Below are 24,701 nucleotides of genomic sequence, written 5' to 3' on the forward strand. Positions count from 1 at the left end.
CTACATTCTCAGTGTGAGATAAGGAACTGGTTTTCTCTATGAGTACACATTTTCCTCATGGTTTATTCAATAGTTCCACCACAACATCCATATAAGTTTTACTTAAAGCTGGGAGCTCAGCGCTGAAGAACATGATTATATCCCATCGGTGTACTGAACACATAAAACAATAGAAACACACAAAATAGCCGGATTTGTACAATCCATGCCTGTTTCTTTCAGTGCAACATGAAGCAAACGTGGGTTTTTCGAAGCACTGCCAAGAGGACCTACTATTACCCTGAGGCTAATTACAGTACTTGGAAATGGTCCATGTTTGTAAAAGAAACAGTCGATGCTGAAAGAAGAACGTAAACCCTCTCACCCCTCTAGACTCGGAGATCTGGTCAGCAGGTTGGTAGACGATGCTGCTTTTTTGGGCATTCGCTGTTTGGTTTTGTCCTGCATGTCCTTTCCTACTTTTTCACTGTTCCTCCGTTCCCTGGACACAACAAGAATCTATATGACACCTGATATAAAGGGCAGGAATCATTTCTGATATTCGGTGCATAGGCTCATTCTCAAAAGCTATACGAATTTAAAGCATTCACTGAATTTGAAAGGAATTTATTTCAAAGCAAAAGATTTTTTTTTTATTTAACTAGTGAATCAACCCAACACACAGACACACACAGACAAACACACATACAGACCACACACCACCAACCCAAACCCTAGGGTGCTTATGGTTTAAACTACTCCCTCTAACACAAAAGAGGAGCTTAACACTGACAAGCATTTGCTCGGTTTCAGTAAACGTAGGTGTGTTTGAAGACACTTAATGCTGTGTGTGGGTGAGTGAATCTGAACTGTTGTTTCCTCTGACACACACACCCCATTTCCGGTTCCTCTACGTCTCATACAGTACTCCAATTTAAAAAATACGAAACAGGAAACAACCATACTCCTGGCTAAACAGAGAAGTGAAACTTTGTTGATGGAGCTCTGACTCCTGTCCATCACACTCAAAAGGCGTTTTTTAAGCTATCCAAAATGTAATTTACTATTATTATACTAGTTATTTATTACTGCTGAGTTTGTCTTACGTTTGGAACCGCAATCTACACTTCAGTTTACAGTTTACAAGGCTGTTGGGGTTAATTATCTATAGGTAGAGATCACAGCATTGCACATCAGCATATTTTCTTTTCTTTCTCCTTTTTTCTTTTGATACACCCATAATACACTGCCTGCTCCGCTTCACCTTGTTTTACCTCTCTATTTATCTCCTCCTTTCTTTTGTATTGTTGCACTGTGAAGCGATGAGCTCACCTGCTCTATGTTCTGTAGCTAAATCTTGATCTGCCCTTTGGCGTCAGTCTACACTGAGGTCTCAAATAGTCACATTTTCCACTAAATTTTCACACACACATCTCTCAACACTGTCAAGAGACCCAAGCCTTATATCGATTATCCATAGATTCCTCATCATAAACAGTCTTAGAACTGGCCATCGTGATCTCTTTAAAAAAATACCTAACGGCAAACGTCTAATGCGTCTGATTGCACGACATACTGAAGTGCATGCAGCCTATTGTACAAAGCAAACCTTTGAAGCTGAAATTCTTTTTTATTTACAGTGAATAATGCTAAAGTACTTGCTCTGTGTAAATCTGTTTTCAAAGATTTCATTGTGTTGCGTTGTGTTGATTTCCCAGGGTAAATAATTACAGAGAAAAACTCATGCTTTCTTGATAGTCTAAAGATCTTCCCTATACACACACACAAACACACACACACATATGATTTCAAATGCATTCAGAGAAAGATTACCCAGAAAACACCATGCACATACACAGGGCAGAAAATATAATCAAAGAATTGATCAAATACAGTTGATTAGATATTCTGAGTGTGATTAGGTTAGCATGCAGACATTCCCAAGTGTTTTCAGGTTCTACAAAAGTCTACACCACTTTTGCAGAAGTCTGTCCAAGATGCAAATGTTGCTGCAAACTCATTGTCTCGTTAGCAAATCTGTAGATGTGGGATAAGAATTTATTCAGCCAAACAGCTTAACTATAAACACTGCACTAACCACTTCCTTCCTCTGACCAATTTAGACCTGAGCAATGACCTCACTTGCTTTATATTCTACAGTAAACTTACATTCTAACCTGCGGCATCACTCGTCGTTGAGTCGAGCACGTAAAACGCTACCGATCCTAGTCACATTTTCCATTCAGCCTGATTCTTTACGCACATCATTCTACACTGAAGTGAAGCCAAAAACCATCCATCTCATTCCACCTTGAATTGCAACAACTTTAGAACTGGCAATAAGCACTGGCATCGTCTCGGCTAAAAACTAACGCCAAAGAATATATGTTATTATGTGATATAATCACATGCTTGAAATCTTTCTGTTTTTTTTTTTCAAATAACAGAAAATCTAACTGCAAGTATTTTCTCAGGATTGGATGCATTCTGACAGCAAAAGTGAGAAAAATTTACCCCTGAAATATCTGCTTAAAACTTTCTAAGCTTTATATCTTTGCATCTCAAAATTATCTTAACTTTATATCTCCAAGGTTTCAATTTAGCACATATTTTAACAACTTTAAAGAGACTTGCAATTTGGCTTTCAATGGACTAACTACACTATATTTAACCCCGCTCATATATAGTAACAGGCTTGCACTAACAAAGAGTTGGGCTTAGCACTAATCCCCAACCCTGGCCTCAGACTCTAAATAAAATTGGTTTTGTCTTTAACCCTTTAACATAATTTACTCTTTGTGCCCCAAAGTGACATTCAGATTGTTCCTCGCCGAAGGCATAAGTTGCATCTTGGAAATAAAGAGGAATTCAGAGGTATTAATAATTAATTAGAGCAGTAGTGCAGGAGATTATGTTAGAATCTGAACTAAGCCAAAGCAGGAAGATCATGCAAGGATGGAAAAAGACTGGATTGATGGGCGGGTAAACGCACAGTAGTTTCTTCTCGCCCTCCATAATGGGAGAAAGAGCTCCACTGTGCGTAGGCTCTTTAGGCGGTGCTGGAGAACTGGAAGTTGGAGTCTGAGGAGCTGAACCTTGGCTTTCTTCGCTGCTTTTGCTGTGTTGTTTTTGGAGGCTTTTGATCGTTGTGGGCTGGATTGTCTCTTCCATTTTATACTGCCAGCTTTTTTCCTTCTCTTCGTTGTCTTCATCCTCCTGACTTTCCTGCCGGGCTTTGTGCAGTGCCTTGTCCATGAGAGAGACGCCTTCAGGAAGTGCATCCTCCAGAGAAAGACTCTTGGAGGCCCTGGTGAGGGCCAAAGGCGTCCTCTCAGGCTCAGGGATCCAGGGTTCTGTTTGTGTGGCTTTTTCACTAGTGCCTGTTTTCAAGCTGGGGATAGAGAGAGCTCTACTACTCTCTCCATTTTCAGCTGAGTTTGAGACATGGCTGAAGACACACACACACAATCAAGATAAATACAAGCAATAAACCATTGTCTTTTGCACTGAAGATCATCTCTCCTGAGGGGAGTAGCCCTAACATTTGATTGAGATCTAAAGTCATTTTTAAAATAAAAAACTGAGTATCACTGCAAAAAAAACAACGACTAAATAGTCGTATTAAGTTAATTGTGTTACAATAGCTTATATAAACCTCCAAAACGTTCACCTGAAGAGAAATATAATTCAGGTAAACCACTCAAAAGAAGCTGTTTAACTATTTTCCTTATGTGCAACACTGACTGCTACACCAAATAAAAGGACCATGATGAAGTCTTAATGTTCTTACAAACCAAGCGATTCTGAAACAGAAATGTTGCTCAGTTGTCCCAATGTCAGTGTGTGCCAAATACTGTTGTATTCATTCTTTGTTGTGCTAAACATGTGGGTGGGAAGACTGCATTTCTCACAAATTGAGGAACTTGTATCTCCAGGGAGGCATTACAGAAAGAAGCTTTGTCACATCCCGTCTGTAGATCAGCCGAAATATGCAAAGCCATTTGTCTCTTTTCTAATGAATATACTGTACATGTAAAATTAGTGGTATTGACTTTAAAGTTTTTGAAAGAATAATGATTAAGATCATGAAGAAGAACAAAGAGAAGAGTTCTTCTGATATGGTTTAAAAAGTACACAGATGCTCCTGTGCTGATACCTGTCAGATGTGTGGTGCAGTCCATCCAGAGAACTGGTGGAGTGTCTGTAGGGTTTGGAGAAGCCATCAACGCAAAACGACTGACTCAACACCCGAGCTGCACCCGGGTTCACTGTAGGAATAAACACACGCTTTATATTATCTATACGTGAAATCTGAATTAAACTTGTAACAATAATGTAAAATTTAAGGAAACATCACTTATAAAAAAATGTCACACACACACAAGAAAAAGTTTTTTTTTATTTAATAAAATAATATTTAAATCTTGGAAGCTCTTACTTGCAATTAGCTGCTGCTTCAGTAGTGGGATCTGTTGGTCATGGAGGCGGAGCTTACGCAGTGCGTCGGCCAATGAGGACTTGAGCAATGTGATCTCATCTTCCTGTGCCTGAAGCCTCACTTCCATAAGTGAGAGCCTGTCTGGAAACTCTGTGCTGCTTCCAGCCGACACATCATCTGCGCACACACACACAAACACACACACACACACACAGATAATCAGCACCTGGTCACGTTAAATCATTGTTATGATCGTTATATAACTTTCGGAGAACACAGGCCTAGTGATACTTTAATAATAATTCAGTGCTCTATGGTGGTATTGGGACGCCAGGCACAGAACAATAAACGTGACAAAATACAGCCAAACAGAACACTGCTAATGTCATTAACCGCAATACAGACAGGCACACCATCTGTAGAGAATTACAGACGACGAAATGAAAATGTTAGACCACAAAAGCAAAGTTACAGCTGATTCATGTATCACACCCTTTTTTGCGTATGTCAGGAAATGCTGCTTTTTTGTGTACATCCAAATGTAAATAGGGCACATTTCCCACTTTATTTACTTTACTTCGGCTCTTGATAAATATTCCTTTTCCATTTTCTTTATTTGCCAATTCGCACCAACTAACCATTTCTTCAGCTCTCAAGGCACAGCTACCAACCAACTTTGAGATGTGTAGCTATTCACCACATTTGCTGCTAAATTATGTGATATTCCAGAAACATGACTGGCTAAAATCGGACAGCAGAGACAGTCATCCCTCCAACTCAGACAGTATGGCCAGTTTCGCTCTCTTGTACTCCTGGCAATGGATGGCTGTGTCAATGTTTGGACTTAAACTTGCTTTTTTTTTACTCTGTTTTTTTTTTCAGCTACTTTGGGGCCAATGGGAGTTGTGAGTTGATCAAATGACATTAAAGAATTAGTGCAATCCTCTCACAAGTTTAAGATTTCTATTTGGTTACAGCAGCCTGATATGTTTGTACATCTTACAGCAGGTAACATGCTTTAACATGGTTGAAAATAAGATTTACTCTCTGCCAATCAGTCTATAAAAGCTTTTTTTTTAGCCAACTAGCCATCTCCAAAAATCTGTCATGAGCTTACAATTCATAAACCACATCGACTATCCAACTCTCCAGTGTCTCTTATTACCATTTACAGCCACAGAAATGGGAAACAATCTTTTATTAATAATTCCAGTTCAACAACAAAACAATTTTCAAATTTCTGAACAAATTTCAGAACGCTCTGTTCAAATTGCAACATGTTAGCTAGTATTAGTTAGCTAGTAAGGTTATCAGATATGTGAACGACAAAAAAAAAAAACAAGCTCTTCAAAAACAAGCTATTCAAAACTAGCTGGACAAAAGAGCAAAACCAACAATACTGAATCTTAAAATCTTACTATGTGTATATAATATGGATTTATTACAGTACACTGATTAGAGCTTTATTTCTACAGGTACATCATTTCATCTATATGTTCACTATATTCCAATTATAAACATATCACACATCAACTACATATTTACTATGTGAATTTTCTTTAATAAATGCCCAGGTTACCAAGAAAAACAAGCTGTGGCAAAACACTCCAGAGAAAATTGTCACAATTACGAATACCAAGCCCAACTTTTTTTTTTTTTTTTTTTACAGGTGTGGTGTCATAATTATATAAATGAACTAACTAAAATGTCCTCTACAACCATTACACTGCTTTCCTAAATCCCATATAATCTGCTACACTCGACATGTCCAGCTTCTAACAGACTCGTTCCACAGACGTTTCTATTGTCTGCTAGCCTTGTATTGACAGAACGTCAGCAGGACTGACTGATGAGTCTGTTAGAGAGGTGGATAGACAGAAGGGCAGACATGTTTTACCAGAATGTTTCTAAACTAAAATCATGGTTGAATTTCAGTCCTGGTATTTATGAGCTGAGACACAAAACCAGTTTTTGGACCAGAAGCACGGCTGCCTTTTATTCACAAAAGGCTCTTTGAAAATGTGGGAGGCTTCATTCTAGGCTGCCTGAGCCAGCACACATGAAATTCTTCAATTTATTACAATAAGCAGCTGACGTACACAATTACCAAAGCTAAAGTGGGTTTAAAAACCACTAATACAACCTAAATGATCTTTTCATGTACACGTTTCTGACCTTATTTAGGACCACAACATTAAAAGGGGATTAGAGTATTTAACCAAAAGCCTTTGAAGAGGTTGTCATAAATGGAAAGTTGGTCAACTTGGACTGAACTTCTGAAACTCCTACCCTAAAACCTATAAAAAGAAAGCTTATGACTTTCTTTAAAAATCTGTTTTATAACTAGTAGCAGGTCTAAAGAGTGGAAACAAATGCCTTTCTCATGGATCACTGAAGCTGAACCAGAATCTTTACTTGCAAATGACACCTCATGCATGTCAAAGCACTGAGAAAACTTTCTCTTAATTGCAATATAAGGTTTACAAGTCATTTTAAAGTAATAATAAATAAAAAATAAAATACATATAAGTGTAAGCACAATGCGTTGACTCTCAGTGACATGTACTGCACAACTCAAAGTATGTCATCTGCTAACGTTGCAGTTAGTGTGTTATTGCTTTAAAGAAGCATTACAATGCATTGTTAAGAGACAACGAAATCATGTGCAATCCCAACATACAAAAAAGCATGTTGATTCAAAACTGCTACTTTCTGCTATGATTTACAAGGCTGACTAACTTTGCTAAGTGTCTGGAGTGTTTCAGAAACAGAAGTGGCCAAGAACCACATACTTTCACAAAAAGGGGAAATCTGACTGACATGGATGATGACCAAACAGCAAATCCTTTACTGTTTGTATATAATATGAATTTGCTGCAGTTACTAGAGCTTAATTTCGACAGATACATTATTTCACTTTCCAGTTACAACCACAGCAACTACATATTTACTGACCTCATAAAAAAAAAAAAAAAAGAAACATGTCCAGACCACCAATAGATGTGGCCAATAACTGCATACGTTCAACAGAAAGGGGAATTTTGACTGACAGATGACCAAACAGACCTCTAAGTGTTTACACATTTAGTAAACACTCAAATTCATCTGGTTTACTCAATACAAACAGCTTTAAACATAAGTTTTAAAAGACAGGATTTTGCCAGCTTGCTTCCTCACTGAAACCAGGTGCTAAGAGAGTCAGTCAGACTGCAATCTTTAAGATTATGAAGGTTGTATCCAGCAAAGCGTACAAAACTGTAAGGCTGTGAATCGTGTACACTTTGGTCAATTATATGAAAAATATTAACAGTAATAATAATAGTAATAATTAACTGTAAATTAGGTTATAACCAAATATGTCATTTACAAAGAAACCTTGTAATGGGAGATTTAGCCTACTTCTGCTTCTGTGAAAAAACCCCAAATAGAGAAGCTGGGACATTTTTGGCCGATATAAGAAATAAGATATGTGCGTGAACACAATTCATTTCCATCGGTGGTCACTTAAAAGGGAACCATAAAAAACATGAACAAAGAAGTTGTCCTATTTAATGCACCCTCCTTCTTTCACTGGGACAAATGTGTAGCTGATTCAACCGTTATAATGGATGAAAGCATTTATGGTCAAAATGACAAAAGAAACACAAAGATACACACACACACAAGAGCTCCTGATGCAAGTTGTCTCATGATCATCTCCCATAAAAATAAAAGTTAAGCACATGCTTTCTGGAAGTCAATTTAATAACCTTTAATAAAAGGTTTACAATTTAGTTGCTGGATGTTTCTCAAACCATAATGATGCACTGGTTCACGAACTTACTTGTCTGTTCCTATTTATTTACTGTTGTTTACAGCTCAGTTACTGAATTCTCATTTTGGCATTATTAAATATTTATTTCTTTTACTAATAGTCACATGAGCATTAAATTTAATGTTAGATCAGGTTTTCGAGCAGTAACATTCCCATTGTTAGCCATTACATTTTAAAAAAGGTGTCCAACTCCTTTAAGAGGCATGGATCCAGCCAAGTGCACTTCTAGGCACATCGGGAACCAATTAGCAATTTGTCTTCATCTGGCTCCTCTTTTCGTCCTCTCTTATTTGGTTGCTCATGAGTTCCTGACGTGTGTATGGTCACATGACATTCCCATGAAAAAGACTGAACCAGGAATTTTCTCTGGCCTTCTCTTTCAGTCCCTATCCTTCTCCATTCCATCTTCCTATGTGTGTATACTGCAAACACCGCAATATATTGTAAAAGGGTGCAGAGTGATGAACTATTTGGATTTAATATCAGAGTGGATGTACGCATTCAGCCCACATACCCTGCATTTCCATGTTTGGCGTTTGATGCACAAAAACCTTTTAAAAAACCTTAGGAAACAAGTTTCAAAATAGCAGTAACAGAAAACAGTGGAAAGAAATTTTTACCAAGGATTCCTGTCTTTACTATGTAGATATGGTAGGTTGAATGCACACAGCAATAACATATCAAACAATTAAAAAAAAATATATAAAATGACAAGATTTACAGTCTTGATTTCAGTGGAATCAGTGTTACAGGGACTCATTCCAGGCTGAAAGATAAATAAGATTATCTGATTTGTGATAGCTCTGGAATGTGAGAGGCAAAGCCACATACTGTGTCACGCTTTTTCGGAATATCTCTTTTCATTACTGTGTCCGGTCACTCGAGGTCTTCCGACTAAATGCTGCTTTGTTGCTGGAAACTTGTTTCTTGTCTGAACAACAACTTTTCTGGCATTAAAGCATTTCTGGATGATAGTACGGGTTACATCATTGCTGCAGATTTATGCTCACATGATAAACATCTTGTTTATCGAGTTGGCAAAGAGTAATTCGTCCAAGTGCTACTTTAAACTACACGGCCACACGGGGAGCAGCCTAGAGAGATTTGCACAGGCTAGTTTCCATAAAATAATTATGGATTTGCATGCATTTCATTGGCATTATTTAAAATCTGTGAATTCAGTAAACCAGTAGAAAATAAGTAGCATGACCTTTGTTACTGGGGAAAAACAAACAAGTTGTAAGTTGTGGTGTGTATTTTAATGTCGTTTGATATGACGTCTGAACCCAACAACTTGTGTCCACTGAGCTCCTGAGAAGAATGTTAATCGATGTTAATTCTCGCTAGATGAGTTCATCTATACTATTTTTAAAACAGCTAACATTTTTTAAAAACTGTTATAGACTGTCCACTGTTCTAAAAATGAATTGAGAAGTGGGAAATGATGTGGTTTTAGGCAACATTGATTCCATAGTTACAAGCAGTTAACGGTTTAACAATTTCCAATAATACTGTTATGCTAGTGTACAGTTAAACTGCCAGACCGTGAGCCTACACTTACATTCCTCACTTCTGTATCTATAGAACGAATGACATGAACGAATATACAAACGTATCTGTACATTCTAGTGTGAAACAGTCATCACGTCCTTGAGTTACTTGTTTTCGGCAGAAGTTGTAGAGAAAAACATGCACACTGCATGCTCAGCAATATTCAGATTCCATATTAAATTCCATCTGATGTGAAAGAACGGCTTAATGTACTACTGTATATAGAGTACGATCACATACACATTCTGATGCTGTTTTTCTATGTTCCATAAATAACCTGTATGTCTTTTTTTTCAGGTATTGTGATAACAAGGCTATAACTCTGCTCACAATTTGTGACAAACAAATTTAAGCCCTATTCAGACAGGATTAAGTTACATGGGGAGGCAATTTCATTTATATCCAGATCACCAATTCTTGTGTTGTTCCTCCCATGAGAGAATTCCATCCCAAATTATATTTTCAACAAATTTTACTCCTCTAGATAAGAGATAAACATACACCACATGACCAATGGCATGTAAACACCTCACTATCAAACCCATATTTTTTTAACAACCTATTCAATTCAATTCACATGTGCATGATAATATGGACTTGTTCATCTGGAAGGCTTTCCAGAGATTTTGAAACATGGATGTATGGATTTGCCCAATGCATAGAAGGCCAGACTCACAACCAGGATTCCACTTCATCCTAAAGGTATTTACTGGGTTGAAGGTCAGGCTTCTCTACAGGCTACTCAAGTTCTTCCACCCCAACTTTGTCAAATCATGTCGTTAGGAACCTCACGTTGTGCTTAGGGAAATTGTTGCGCTTGAACAGGTTGGACTTCCTAGTTTTAGTTAAGGGGAAATTTTACAGAGACATTCTTGACAATCATGTACCTTTGACATTGTGGCAACAGTTTGGTTAAGACCCTAATGCGGGTGTGATGGTCAGGTGTCTCATACTTGTGTCCATATTGTGTGCTTGATTCTGCAGGCAGATGATGGCTCTTGCGTTCATGGAAAAATGTTTTGTTTTTGTTTTGTTTTTTTTACAATATAGTACATTGAGTGATGCAATATCTTTAGAATGTAAGTTGTTCTGGGTTAAATAACCTCGTCTCTGTAGGCCTATACTATGTTCACTGCGAGAAGGAAAAAGGAAATGATGTAACTCAAAAGTAAGGGCCTCAACCCTAAAGCAAGGTAAAACAGGCTGGTATAATGACAACTATTACTTTACATTCAAATATGTGTTGCAATATCATGAATGTAGTTTCCCTGAATAAATAGTAATTAAAATAAAATGTAACATTTAACGTTAAAGCATAGGTAAAGGAACTGTAAATAATGATGTTTAACAAAGAAAAAACAAAATCAGTTATATGAAAATTGTGTGTCAGTGCTTTGCGACAGTCCATAGTATTTGAGAGTCTATAAGACAAAAGACTTTACACTTTATTTAGACTTTATGATATTTTTTCTCAGCAATATAAGTCACACTGTTTACAGCTGCTAGAATATAAACAATTAAGCAGGGACTAAGTTGTCTCATGGACATTACTCAACATTAAATTTAATGATAAGTTGAAAAAAACCCAACAATGTGATGTTTATTAGTTTATAATGTTTATATATATATATATATATATATATATATATATATATATATATATATATATATATATATATATATATATAATATTATGTATTATATATATATTATATTATATTATATTATATATATATATATATATATATATATATACATATATATATATATATATATATATATATATATATATATATATATATATATATATATATATATATATATATAATATGTTATAATGTTTATTAGTAAATTACAAATGTGTTGTTGTCAAATCACTGTGGTATAAGAGGACTGAAACACCTCAGGATGTAATGATATAAGACAATGCAGCTAAGGGTAAGTCTGTGTTGCATGAAGCTGCATCACACCACGCATTGTGGATTATTTTCCTATAAAGTATGCACAGTATTTTGTTATCTCATCTCATCTCACTTGATCTTATCCTAAGGGCTGACGTGCAAATTTCTTTATTGTGTTTTCACACACCGTCTTTAAAACTATTCTGATTCCAAACTTGTTCTGTGTGTATTTGAATGTCATTTTTTTTTTAAAAATCATTTTACTTTGAGTTGCACATTCATGTATCATGGCCCACAAATGGCACATGGGCCACTGGTTAAAAACCACAACTTTAAGCAGTTTAAAGTCCTTACACTCCCAGTTTTTCTTACACTTCCAATTTATTTCATTGCACATGAAATAAATGAAATAAACATATTTCATTACACACAGCATATTATGCCTTAGCTAGAAGAGCTGCTCATGACTCCTGTGCTTTAGTAACGACGCTGTCCTGATGCTGGACACAGACGTGAGAGTTAAAGGCTGACAGAACCCCAAACAACCCAAACCTGTTGAATCAATATTCTAGGAACAAGACAGTTGTACTCAACTAATGAGTAATAACTGTGCATTTCTCTCCGTCAGGCCGCCCACCCTCAGCTGCTGTATTTCCTGTCATTCTCTAAAACCTGCACTCTGCTGTCTGTCCTTGCACTTTCAGTCTCTTGCACACATGGTACAAAAGGTATGTACACCAGTTCTTACCTCTCATTATGAGACAGCATGACATGTTGCCCTGAATCATACACAGCTACTTTGTGGCTTTGAAATGCTACAGTTTGTCTGATGGACAGTGCAGACGCAGACATAGCTCAAACAATATATTTATTATTATATTTATTATTTACTTGTTTTGTATCCAAAGTAAGGAATATAACTGAGCCTAGTCTAAAAAAAGGCCATTTTTTAAAATAACAATACCTAAATAATTTAGTCTAGAATGTTGTCAGGATGTTTTTACAAAAGAAAGCTTTTGATGAATCTGATAATGAGATAATTGAAATGGCTGTGCTTTCTACAACTGCAAACTACTTACTGTACAATGCATTATATTCAACGTACTATATAGTAGCAAGCATGATATTTGAAAGCATAGTGGTGTATAACCGATAAGATCAAAAATAAGATATAAAAATGATTTAAGCAAAAATAAGTAAGTAATTAAGTGAGTAAGTAAGTAAGTAAGTAAGTAAATAAATAAATAAATAATAATATAGATCAAACCAAGAACATTTATGCATAAACTAATAGAGAACAGAAAAAGAAAACTGACAGCCTTTCTCAAGCTGATAATACTGTTGCTCTAAACATTGGCTGCAGTAATAAGAGAAGTTCCAATCATTTCTTTATACGTCTCTGCACAAAAATAGAGCCTGATGACTAAATCCTTGAGTCCATCTGTCTTCTTTCAACTACATATTTGAATCTGACAGCAATTTTGGTCGATGTTCTGTATTTCATAACTTGTGGTGGAATATTAGTCATAAACAAGGTTTCTTCCTTTTTCTTCTTCTTTTTCTTGCCCTTTAGTTTTCACCCATGTTCTGTTTTGTTCATTCAGGTGTCACGAGTTTCACGTCATTGCAGAACGCATCGCTAGAAGTTAAGCCACTGCAGTGATCTGATGTTCAAATCGAATTTGAGTAGCTTGGTCAGTATCACCATATGTTTAAGGCCAATCAAGCTGAACTGGCAGGTCCAAAACTCTGACACCAAATTAAAAATCTGTGACTTTTTTTAAAAATTTTAATATTTTGAAATATTTTAGACAAAGAAAGTAAATGTTTCATATATTGAATGATTAATATTCAAGATTCTGCAATATTTCTAGGTGACTATTTAAATGTATTTAAATATTATTAAGCATGTTAAGTTTTGGTATGAAAGGTCAGACTTTCCTCATACCTAATCTCTTCTATTAAAGCATGTGATCAGATGACACTCTGATGACTTTTTTTGACGCAGTTGTTATCAATAATTTAATTTGTAATGAAACTTGTAGCAATAAATTAGAAAAGACTGCAAATTAGAAGCATTTCCACAAAAAATAATGCTGAGCAATCTGACTGTAGACACGAATACTACTTCCTTGCTACCCATGGAACATATGGAGGATGTTTTTCTTAGACGAACAAAATGTTCGATTTAAAGAACAGCATACGCTGACTGGACTAAAGTGCTCCTTGTTATGTGAGTGCCAACACTAAATCTTGCTCCACGCAGGCACGTAACTGTGGATCGAATTACTTGTAACATGCATATAAATCAAGATGGTATACAGACCACCCAGTTTAACATGCACAAATAAACAGCTCATTTGGAATGTGCAACCAGAATGAATTCATTCAAACTGGTGAAATCTTTCCGAGTAAATATAGCCGGTGAAAAAGGAGATTTGTGTAAAAGTCCTGGTGTAGCAGGCAGTGTGTGTTTAAGACAATGTATACACAACTTTTCTAGGAATATATCGTAATTGAAATGAAGCTATTGTCTTGAAATAATATTGCAATTCGTTTTCTAGATATTGTGATCTTGTATAACACAAACACGCCAATGACTTAATAGGGTTTGTGTAAGGTCAGAATCCTCACAACACACACACACATTCACACGCAAACAAATACACTGATTACTAGGTACACTGATTACAGCTTTCTACAGCACCAGTGGTGCAAAGGCTATATGAGAATATTTCAACAATGATTGATAATGACTGACAGATGACAGTTTGTGAAGCCTTACTGACGATTTCTCAACATCTTCTTCCTTCACCTTTAAACCTCAAAATTGTCTCACATGAAAAAATAATCACACAGCAAGTGTCAGTTATTATTAAAATTTTGTGTATATAGTATTTGTGGTGTATTAACGGATTGGAGGTTGTTATTATGAGAAATGCCCAAATTACTCATGCATATATGAAGCAACTTCAAAGAGCCTGAAAACAACAACCAATCAGGTCACAACATCTAATCAAAGCTGCATAGCAACAAGGATCTGATTGGATGTTGGCTCACTACACCATTTATTCTTAATTTTTCCATCCATTCCTCCTGTAACCAGATTTTTATGTATAAAACTCTTTGATGGTTTTTTTAATAGCCTTTTGTGAATGTGCTGCTAACATTATAGGTGTATTGTTTCTGTTCCGGACTATTAATAAACCATAAATTACCACCATATGTATTTTATATCCTATAAAAGTATTCAAGAATTATACTTTGCCATTTCAAACAGCCTAACATTTAATCCAGACCATGTCAAAAATCCACAGTTAGAGTTTTTACAGTCCATACAGGAAAAACTGGCATGAATTAACACTTCATCAGAAGTACACAGTTAAAACTAGAACTTCCAGTAGACGCCTGAGGCTTTTCTCCATGTGCTCTTTATTGTTACCCAAATCACTAAAGCTCAAGAGGTTTATAAGGCTGTAAACACAATGTAAATACGCTGGTACCACATAATGGTCTGAATAGCATATCTCTTCAGTATTACATTCTTCAGTATCATTTGTAAACACCAAGTACAGTAAGAACAGAGTGTCTAGAGCTGATGGTAAGTCACAGATTGAGTGACAGATTTGGAGGTAGAAATGCCTTGATTATTCTTGTTTAGAGGAAAATGGCCAGATTGGTTCAAACCTGCCAGTAAAGACATACAGTAGTAACTCATATAATCACTCTGTACAACTGTGGTGAGCAGAAAAGCATCTCAGCATGCACAAAACATCAAGCCTTGACAGGTTATACTCCTGCCTGCCAGGAACAAGAATCTGAGGCAATCAGGGGTACAGAAACACTGAAAAATAAATCACCTGGTCTTTTTCCAATACAGCTTGTTATTCTACTGACATTACATAACCCTGTCTCTGTCTTGAAAACTCACCAGAGAAGGAACCTGAATGTTACAAAAAGCAGGCACCAGAGACTACGTCAATAAATGTTAACTAAGCGGCCCTTTACAGAAAGCATCACCAAACTAACAAGTACATGAAACTGTAAAATGTATTCCTCTATCAGGAAGTAAATGCTAAGACCTAAGAATTTCATGTTGTTTCCCATATTGTACTGGGTCTTACAGCATGGCAAAATTACCAGAAAGTACTAAACACTTTATAGTTGTAAATTAAAGTGTACTAAACTACACGAATCGTTTCCATAAAACATCATTGGCATAGTAGCAGGGTTAATAATGACGTGTAATAAATAACACATTATTAAAGGTGTTGCCAAATTCCTGGTGCTCTCCCACCCCATCACTCCCCATTTAACCTCTGAATATGACCTATAACTTATAACAGGATAGAACTTTCACCTTATACATCAATGCTGATTTATTTCTACAGTTGGAAACTTGAAGATCTGAACGTATTTCCAGTGTAACATGAAAAATAAAGTATACACTCCTCCAAAATTTAAGAGCTAAATGGACTTTATTTCCTTTTTCAAGTGAAACATTGCTTTCCTGCACTGAATGGTGTTATGTAGCTTCATGACAACATTGAATAGCTAGTTTCTAGTTTCACTTCAGCTGAGCAAACTAGTGCAGACTGTCATTAAAATAAATTAATAATAAATAAATAAAATAAGCATAAAACATACAGCCAGGGGACTGAGTGTCTCATGACTAGACTGACTTCTCATCTGTGCGACTTTCACAGTTTTTACCAATGACTACGTTGTAGTGCCAAAGTGTCAGTCGAGACGAATCACACGGGTCGAGAGGAGACGCATAACAAAGTGGATCTGACACTTACCCAGACTGTTTGTTGATCCATCCATGTTTTAATCTGATCTTCTTTAAACCTTTATGAAACAGCGTATTGTCGCATGTGAGGAATCCACTCGAGTCATGTTGTGTTTTTGTGTGTGAGAAAATAAACTGTACTCAGCAGCAACACCCAGGGAAAAGACACGTGTGTGTGTGTGTGTGTGTGTGTGTGTGTGTGCGCGTGTGTGCGGGTTTGTGTGTGTGTGTGCGCGCGCGCGCGACCGACTGAAAATTCAATTCCAGTCCAAAACCACACATAGGCAGGAAATGCGGCGGAAGGCAAGTGCACATAAAACTGCAGTAGGTGTGGAGGGATTTCATGTTGCAAAACTCCTTTATGCTTCTTATGAAACTTTTTATTTCCATGGAAAGGCGGTTTTGCGTTATCAAAATTACTATACAGGCTCTTACAACGCTGTTGTTTCAATTCTTACGAAAAAGGGTGACACGAATTTCCAACACATGCACGCATGCAGAGTGAGAGAAAGAGAGTCCGGTGGAGTTTATTTCACTCATGACAACATAAAAAGGTTTATGTTTCGATTCGCCACCTTGTGGCAAAGCCGCGGAAGCCATGATGTTATTGTGAGGAACCAAAAGCCAAGCGGAACCAACGAGGGTGCAAATGTTTCTCAATGTTTAGGGTAAACCCGAGCGCTGATGGACCTGGAAATCATCCTACCGGCGTGTTCAGATTGAAGGAGATTTGACCGACATGAAGCTAAATGCTAAATGATGGGCTTCTTGTTTTGACTACCAGTAATCCTAAATAAAGGGGAGTCACTCCGAACAACACATATTGTAATTGGGAATGGCCATGGTAAGGAAACACACACACTGTTACTTATTATATTATATAATCATGTTGCTTGGACTCTCAGGTTGGAGCCCAAATGTCACAGTGTGTCATAATAAAAGTAAAATATTTACTACACCATGTGTCAACATTTGGGTTCAGCCTAAAGTTTTCTAATCTTTGTAATATTTCCCCTTACATAAGGGTTATAAGGTGTATTATAGGGATAGATATATAGTATTTTAAATTATAAGTTCATCTTTTTTAATTAATTTTAAACTTTAATTATATATATATATTCACTTTTTTATTTGTATTCTTTATTCTTTTTATTCTTTATTTATTCTTTATATATTTTATATTTATTTATTATTTATTTCTTCTTCTTCTTCTTCTTCTTCTTCTTCTTCTTCTTCTTCTTATTATTATTATTATATATTTCTTTCTTTTTCTCTCTCTTCTGTTTCCAAACTTCTTTAAAGCTGCTTTGAGACAATGGGAAATTGTAAAAAAAAGCAATACAAATAAATTGAATTAAATTTTCAGTGTCTTACTGAACACATTTTTTACAATGTGTACTAATAAATAAGTACACAGGGGTAACTAATAAAGTTACCCCTGCTGTTATTTTGCCTTTACTGTGACAAATCGATGTCTTTTTTTTTCTTTTCATTAAGGCCAGCAGGTTTCTCTTACAAATCTCTCACACTGCGTGCATCAGGTCCACTGTTGTTCCTGCCGTTACTCGACTGAGCCCAAGGCTCTGCTTTGGTCGCGTAAGTGTTCAGTGTCAGATCATCAAATATTTAAAATAGCCACCTGTCCTTAAAGAGGTCTGTAAATAAGAATCCATTCGTTTGTTGCTTTGTTATTGTTTTTTTTTTTTAGGTGCCAAGGTGGATTCATAGCAGTTCAGCATTTTGCAAAAGCAAAGCAGACAGTACAAATCTTCAGGAAATAATTGAACATGAGACTGAGAAAAAGTCCAAATCTTTAGTCACGCATGATGAGCTGTTTGAGCAAGCAGCAAGAGATGCAAAGAGCAAAGCCAGTTTCAACCGAGTGCTGGACACCTTCAACAAGAAGGACATCCGGCGGCGTGGGCATGTGGAGTTTATTTACGCTGCTCTGAAGAAAATGCCTGAATTTAAAGTGGAGCGAGACATCGCAGTCTACAACAAAATCTTGGATGTATTTCCAAAAGAAGTGTTTGTGCCACAAAACTTTATACAGAGGACATTCAATCACTACCCCAGGCAACAGGAGTGTGGTGTACAGGTGCTGGAGCAGATGGAAAATTATGGTGGGTGTGTGTTGGCCTTTTATTTAAACCAAAACGATATACACTTGGCCCCAGGCAAGTCTGCACACTCAGACACACACTAACATACAGTTGTGCTCAAAAGAAATTGTTAATCATTGCCATTTATTAGAAAAATATGACTGATAATGCAAAATATTTTTTTCTTATTTAATGATAGTGATCATGTGAAGTCATAAATTATCACATAATTATTTGACTCCTTTTTAAAACAGAACAACCCTGATACATTATAAACACACAGGTTGACACACAGAGGTTTAAATGACTATAAGTGAAGTTTCCACACCTGTGACTCATTGTTATTGGAATCAGAATCATTATATATTAGTGTCTGTATAAATATTCAGTGAGTTTCTCAGTTCATGAGGTGATGCACTGACTTGGCTGGATACTGCACCATGGGGAGGACAAAAGAACTGCCGATGGACCTGCATAATAAGGTTGAACTTATAAAGCAGGAAAAGGATATAAAAAGATCTCAACACTTGAAAATGCCAGTCAGGGCTGTTCAAACTCTAATGGAAAATAACAGGTTCTGTTGATATTAAGCCACAGTCAGATAGACCAAGAAATATTTTACACACTACTGCCAGAAGAATTGTCTGGGACGCAATGAAAAACCCACAAACAGCTTCGAGAGGAATACAGGCTGCTCTGGAATAAAGTGGTAGGGTTTCAAGGAGCACAATAAGGAGGTATTTGAACGCAGATGACCTGCATGGTCGATTTGCCAGGAGAAAGTCGTTACCATGCCACAAAAAGGCCCGCCTTCAGTACGCCAGAGAGAACCTAGACAAGCCTCATAGCTTCTGGAGCAGCAATTTGGAGTGATGAGACCAAAATTGAACTTTTTATTCACAACGCTAAGTTTGGACAGTAGTCAACAAGGCCTACACCATCCCCACTCTAAAGCATGGTGGTGGATCTCTTATGTTTTGGGGCTGTGTGAGCTCCAGTGGCACAGGGTAGTTAGTAAAAATTGATGGCAAGATGAATGCAGCATGTTATCAGAAATTCCTGGCAGACAATCTGCCATTCTTCTCACTCAGGTTTTCTTTAAAAAATAGTAAACATCTTGCAAATTTCCCCAAGGTATGCAAACCTTTGAGCACAACTGTATATTTCTGTCATCATAAATGTTATGAGTATCTCTTTGTTTTTTTTCTTTCATTGCAACACAGTGTTCTGTCTGGATCTTGTCTTTTTATTCATTCCTACATTTATCTTCTGTTACTAAATTATTCTGCTCAGGGGTAGAGTGAATGTAGAGCCTATAATGCTAGAGAACACTTCACAAGAAAAACTTTGATAGGACGTGTGTGTGTGTGTGTGTGTGTGTGTGTGTTGGACTCCAGGTTCCTCACAACCCCATATAGGATAAGTGCTGCAGAAAACGGGTGGAATTATTTCATCACAGTTCCATAACTATATAAAAGAAAAACATTGACTTGCTGCATAATGAAGTTAAAATGTAACACAATTATGATGTGTTATGTGTTTGACTAGTCTGCTTTCATTCAACAATGTCCGACATTTATTTCTCTCGTGTTTAATTGCAGGCATTATGCCTAACATGGAAACTAAAGTCCTTCTGGTTCAGATCTTTGGCGAGAAGAGCCACCCTATGAGGAAGTACCAGCGGATCATGTACTGGTTTCCCAAATTTAAGAATCTGAATCCATTCCCAGTGCCTCACGAGCTCCCGCAAGACCCAGTGGACCTTGCCCGTTTCAGCCTCACCCGCATCGCTAATGACCTGGATGCTAAAATTACAGTTTATCAGGTAAACACCATTAGCTGCCAGGCTGTTAGTATTCCAGCATGTTTGCTACGAGCACGTATCAAGAATTTAACACCTTGAGTTAGCATTGTAGTGTTTAAATGATATGATTTAAGTCATAAAAAATACCAAGAAGAAAGAAACTATTTTGGAAAAGTTAAAGGGAAAGGGAACATTACAGCTGAACGTACTACATGGGAAGATAACTGGAAAACTGGTTTTCCTGCTTTGTTGAGGCGAATGTGACTCTTTAACTGCTCACTTTCCATCATCTGCTCTGTCCTCCTACAGCTTCCTTCCACACACATTACAGAGGCAGGAGAGGAGATCTCACACCCGCACATCGTCGGTATGGAACTCGTGCATCGGGCCTTATTTCTCTTAAAAGAAAACGCCATTGTTTAGCACCAAAATAGACATACCTGCTTTGATACGTCAAGCAAAAATCCACAAAACCAAGATGCAGCAATGATACAACACGATACATATATATCGTAAATAATAAATACAAAACGAGTCATATGCCGTTTAACTGCTGTTGGTTCCTGATGTGTCGGAAGGCTGGGAAACTCACCGAATGTTGCTGTGGCTGTGTTCTAGGAAACAACCAAAAAGAAAAAAGACAAAAAGTGGACTTTTGGCCAACTTTAATAATAAAGTTGCTTTCAGAAGTATTCATAGATTCGGTTGATCTAAATAGAGCTAAATTCTACAAAGACGGGTAAAGAGCCGGTCTGACCAACAGAGAAGTATAAAAAAATAATTATTAATAATATTAAATGAAACATACAGTAAATCCTCAGCAACGGATTTGTTGTTTAATGTAAGAGAATATAAATTCCCAGTATATCCTTATGGTCTCTGCCATCATTACAGGCATCCAGAGTCCAGAGCAGCGCTCTCTTCTTGCCAAGCACAACTCCGACAGACCGGTGTTTGTGGAAGGCCCATTTCCTTTGTGGCTCAGGAAGACCTGTGTACATTATTATCTGCTCAGAGCCGACTCTGTCCCCCCTGAGGAGCAGGTACTGTATGAATAAATATTGTGTGAGAATTACATATGCTTTGTCTATTAGGGACATTTATAATTGCAGAGACTCGAGTTCTGTAAATACTTAATACATCTCTTCACTGAAAGCTTTATCATGTCAACAGTTTGAGGGTTTACTCTTTAATATCTTTATTACTGGGTTTTATTATTAGGATTAGGTGCAGTAAGAAACATTAAAACAGGGCTGATGATATAAACCTGTGACTTCTGTCTGCTCACTGTGTCACACTGTTATAGAACATTAATGAGAACCTTATGACCAATCACAATGTTGTAGTATAATTGCTATTACTTTTTTTTTTTTACCTATGTAGATAGAGGAGGCGCTCGATCCTGAGATGCTTGGTCCAGAGCAGAGCCTTTTCTATCCCCAGTATATTGACCTTGACCTTCAGAGAGACTTGGGAGATGATGACAGCTTTGATGTGGATGATGGTGAGCATGCACAAAAAGCATAAAGTGTCCCGTAGGTTCTAAAGTGAATGCATCTACATTCTGCCGTAGAACATGAGGCTTTATTTGTAATCGTAGTTTAATATAACAAATACCTTCACTGAGCACTTTAATAGGAACACTGTATTAATAATACGTAGCCTCTCTTTGCTCTCAGAAGAGCATCGTTTCCTCATAGCATGGATTCCACATCACGAAGGAAACATTCCTTTGAGAATGTTTTCATAATTGCAATCCACAATTCTTGCAGATTTGACAACTGTATTCAGATCCGGTGACTGGAAACAACACCGAAGACGTTCATGTCGTGTTCACGAAACCTGACTTTTGCTGCATTATCATGCTAGAAGTAGACATTAGAAGATGAATAAATTAAGGCCATGAAGGGATTCACATAGTCAATGATACACACATATGCTCTGTCATTCAAATGATGATTCATTTTAAGAGACCCAAAGTGTGCTAAGAAAACATTCCCCACCCCATCACACCACCTCCACCAGGACTGTTGAAACAAGGCAGATTGTATTCGTTGACCCTACCGTCTGTGTGCTTCAGCAGAAAGACTGCGTTTTTCAATTACCTGTGAGTCTGTTCTTTCTGCAGACTTAGCTATTTGTTCTTGGCTGAAAGAAGTGGAACTCAGCGTGGTCTTCTGCTGTTGTAACCCATCCACATTATGGTTTGATGTGTTATGCATTTGGGGGGCACGGTGGCTTAGTGGTTAGCACGTTCGCCTCACACCTCCAGGGTTGGGGGTTCGATTCCCGCCTCCGCCTTGTGTGTGTGGAGTTTGCATGTTCTCCCTGTGCCTCGGGGGTTTCCTCCGGGTACTCCGGTTTCCTCCCCAGGTCCAAAGACATGCATGGTAGGTTGATTGGCATCTCTGGAAAATTGTCCGTAGTGTGTGAGTGAATGAGAGTGTGTGTGTGCCCTGTGATGGGTTGGCACTCCGTCCAGGGTGTATCCTGCCTTGATGCCCAATGACGCCTGAGATAGGCACAGGCTCCCCGTGACCCGAGGTAGTTCGGATAAGCGGTAGAAAGTGAGTGAGTGAGTGTTATGCATTCTTGAGATAATTTTCTGCCCACCACAGTTGAACAGTAATAGTGTCTCTATCTGTCCTTTCATGGTTGCTCTCTTTCATTAATAAGGCGTTTCAGTCTTCAGAACTGCTTTTCGTTGGATTTTTTCAAATTATTGCACCATTTTGTGGAAAATTTTATTGACTGTTGGGAATGAAAGCCCAAGGAGATTGGCAGTTAGAGAAATACCAGCCTGTCTTGCACCAACAATCATACCACATGTTTTCCTTTTGGTGTTTGATGTGAACATTACCCAAAGCTGCTGGCTTTAGATTATTGCATGAATGAGAAAGTGTACAGTAGTTCCTGAAAATGTGCTCAGTGAATGTACACTTACATACACTTAAGAATGCTCTTAACCCCACTGTGTTTAGTAGAATATTCTTAAGTGAATAAAAGAATCATAGACACTGAGGTAAGTACTATTTGATTTCATTTGTTCAGTTGTGGAAGGGGCGGTCTACGCCATGTGCATGACGGCACAAGGTGACCAGGCTACGCTAGCACAGTGGATCAGTGGATTGCAGGAGAACAACCCAATCTTAGGGAAGGTTCCCACTGTGTTTCGTCTGGATTCTGGATTCAGAAAACTGCAGAAAGTTGAAGATATTCACCATGATTCCAGACAAAATCAGAGCCCAGGAACTGAAGAGGAGCACATCGTAGAGGAGGAAGTATTGCACTCACAGGGTATGAAGCAGTGACTGGGCAGTACCCAGTAAGGGGTGTTCCTGGAAATTAGTTAAGACCTAGACAACAGCCTTGGGCTCTTGTTTGTCCTTTAGGTAAATTCTGATAAACTTAGTTTAAAAAAAATTGAAGATTTTTTAAAAGTATATTTGACTGAGACTGGCCTAAAGATTTCGTCAGCAGAGCATTTGAAATGGACTGATCATACTGCATGTAATTGCATAATGGTGTTTGTGCGAGTTTGCTAAAACCTATTAATGCAATAAATAAACTATTTATACAGCTTTTCTGTTTATGGTTGTCTTTGGTGGAAACATGAACTTTGGTGGACAAGTTTCTGAATGACAAACCACTAATGGATTGTTACCCAGTAGACTGAGCATCTCATTGAATTCTCTTAACAGTTTTGTCCACCACTTTAAACACAAGGTCGAGCACTGAACAAGAGATTTCTGAGAAATTTATGTTTCTCATTGAGTTACTTTGAGTTCTGCAGATCTAAGAATAGTGTGCAGTCTGATGCAAAATTAAATGAAAGTTAAATGTGCTGAAATTGGTTCTGGCTATGGATGATTAACAACAGATGTGAGACACTGAGAATATAAAAATCATTTCAAAGCTGTATTACTGAAAGAAGATTGTTGTAAAGCAGCTTACTGTTCAAATACCATTGTGATATATATATATAAAATCTCCATCCATATCACAATGGTATTTGAACAGTGTATGTATATATATATATATATATATATATATATATATATATATATATATATATATATATATATATATATACACGTATATATATATACGTGTATATATATATATATATATATATATATATATATATATATATATACATGTATATATATACACGTGTATATATATATATATATACACACGTGTGTATATATATATATATATACACGTGTATATATATATATATATATATACACGTGTGTATATATATATATATATACACGTGTATATATATATATATATATATATATATATATATTAAGT

At 37.0% G+C, this 24,701-nt stretch overlaps 2 protein-coding genes across 3 annotated transcripts in view; one reads left to right on the top strand and one right to left on the bottom strand.

Moving 5' to 3' along the window:
- eml3 (EMAP like 3) overlaps positions 1–16,687 on the bottom strand; it is a 34,072-nt gene extending 17,385 nt beyond the window's left edge. The window contains exons 1-5 of one of the 2 annotated variants that reach the window (XM_060874268.1): positions 16,486–16,687; positions 4,418–4,594; positions 4,136–4,247; positions 2,972–3,427; positions 365–481 (exon numbers count right to left, since the gene is read on the bottom strand). In XM_060874268.1, the coding sequence (XP_060730251.1) occupies positions 365–481; positions 2,972–3,427; positions 4,136–4,247; positions 4,418–4,594; positions 16,486–16,510 (887 nt within the window). In that variant the 5' untranslated portion in view covers positions 16,511–16,687. The remainder of the gene's footprint in view (positions 1–364; positions 482–2,971; positions 3,428–4,135; positions 4,248–4,417; positions 4,595–16,485) is intronic. The other variant, XM_060874269.1, reaches the window with a different exon arrangement.
- Positions 16,688–16,749: 62 nt separating this feature from the next.
- Positions 16,750–23,952, top strand: ecsit (ECSIT signaling integrator). Its single transcript, XM_060874271.1, has 8 exons — positions 16,750–17,319; positions 17,973–18,071; positions 18,184–18,598; positions 20,179–20,402; positions 20,691–20,748; positions 21,276–21,424; positions 21,765–21,885; positions 23,433–23,952. Exons 1-8 carry the CDS (start codon positions 17,311–17,313, stop codon positions 23,690–23,692), a joined length of 1,335 nt encoding a protein of 444 aa, XP_060730254.1. The 5' UTR covers positions 16,750–17,310; the 3' UTR covers positions 23,693–23,952.
- Positions 23,953–24,701: the final 749 nt, after the last annotated feature.

Source organism: Tachysurus vachellii, chromosome 7 (genome assembly GCF_030014155.1).
Source record: "Tachysurus vachellii isolate PV-2020 chromosome 7, HZAU_Pvac_v1, whole genome shotgun sequence".
Lineage (NCBI taxonomy): Eukaryota > Metazoa > Chordata > Actinopteri > Siluriformes > Bagridae > Tachysurus > Tachysurus vachellii.

Coding starts and splice junctions, on each gene's coding strand:
- ecsit (XM_060874271.1), top strand. Junction 18,072..18,183: donor CAAGGCTCTGCTTTGGTCGC/GTAAGTGTTCAG, acceptor TTTTTTTTTTAG/GTGCCAAGGTGGATTCATAG. Junction 20,403..20,690: donor CTAAAATTACAGTTTATCAG/GTAAACACCATT, acceptor GTCCTCCTACAG/CTTCCTTCCACACACATTAC.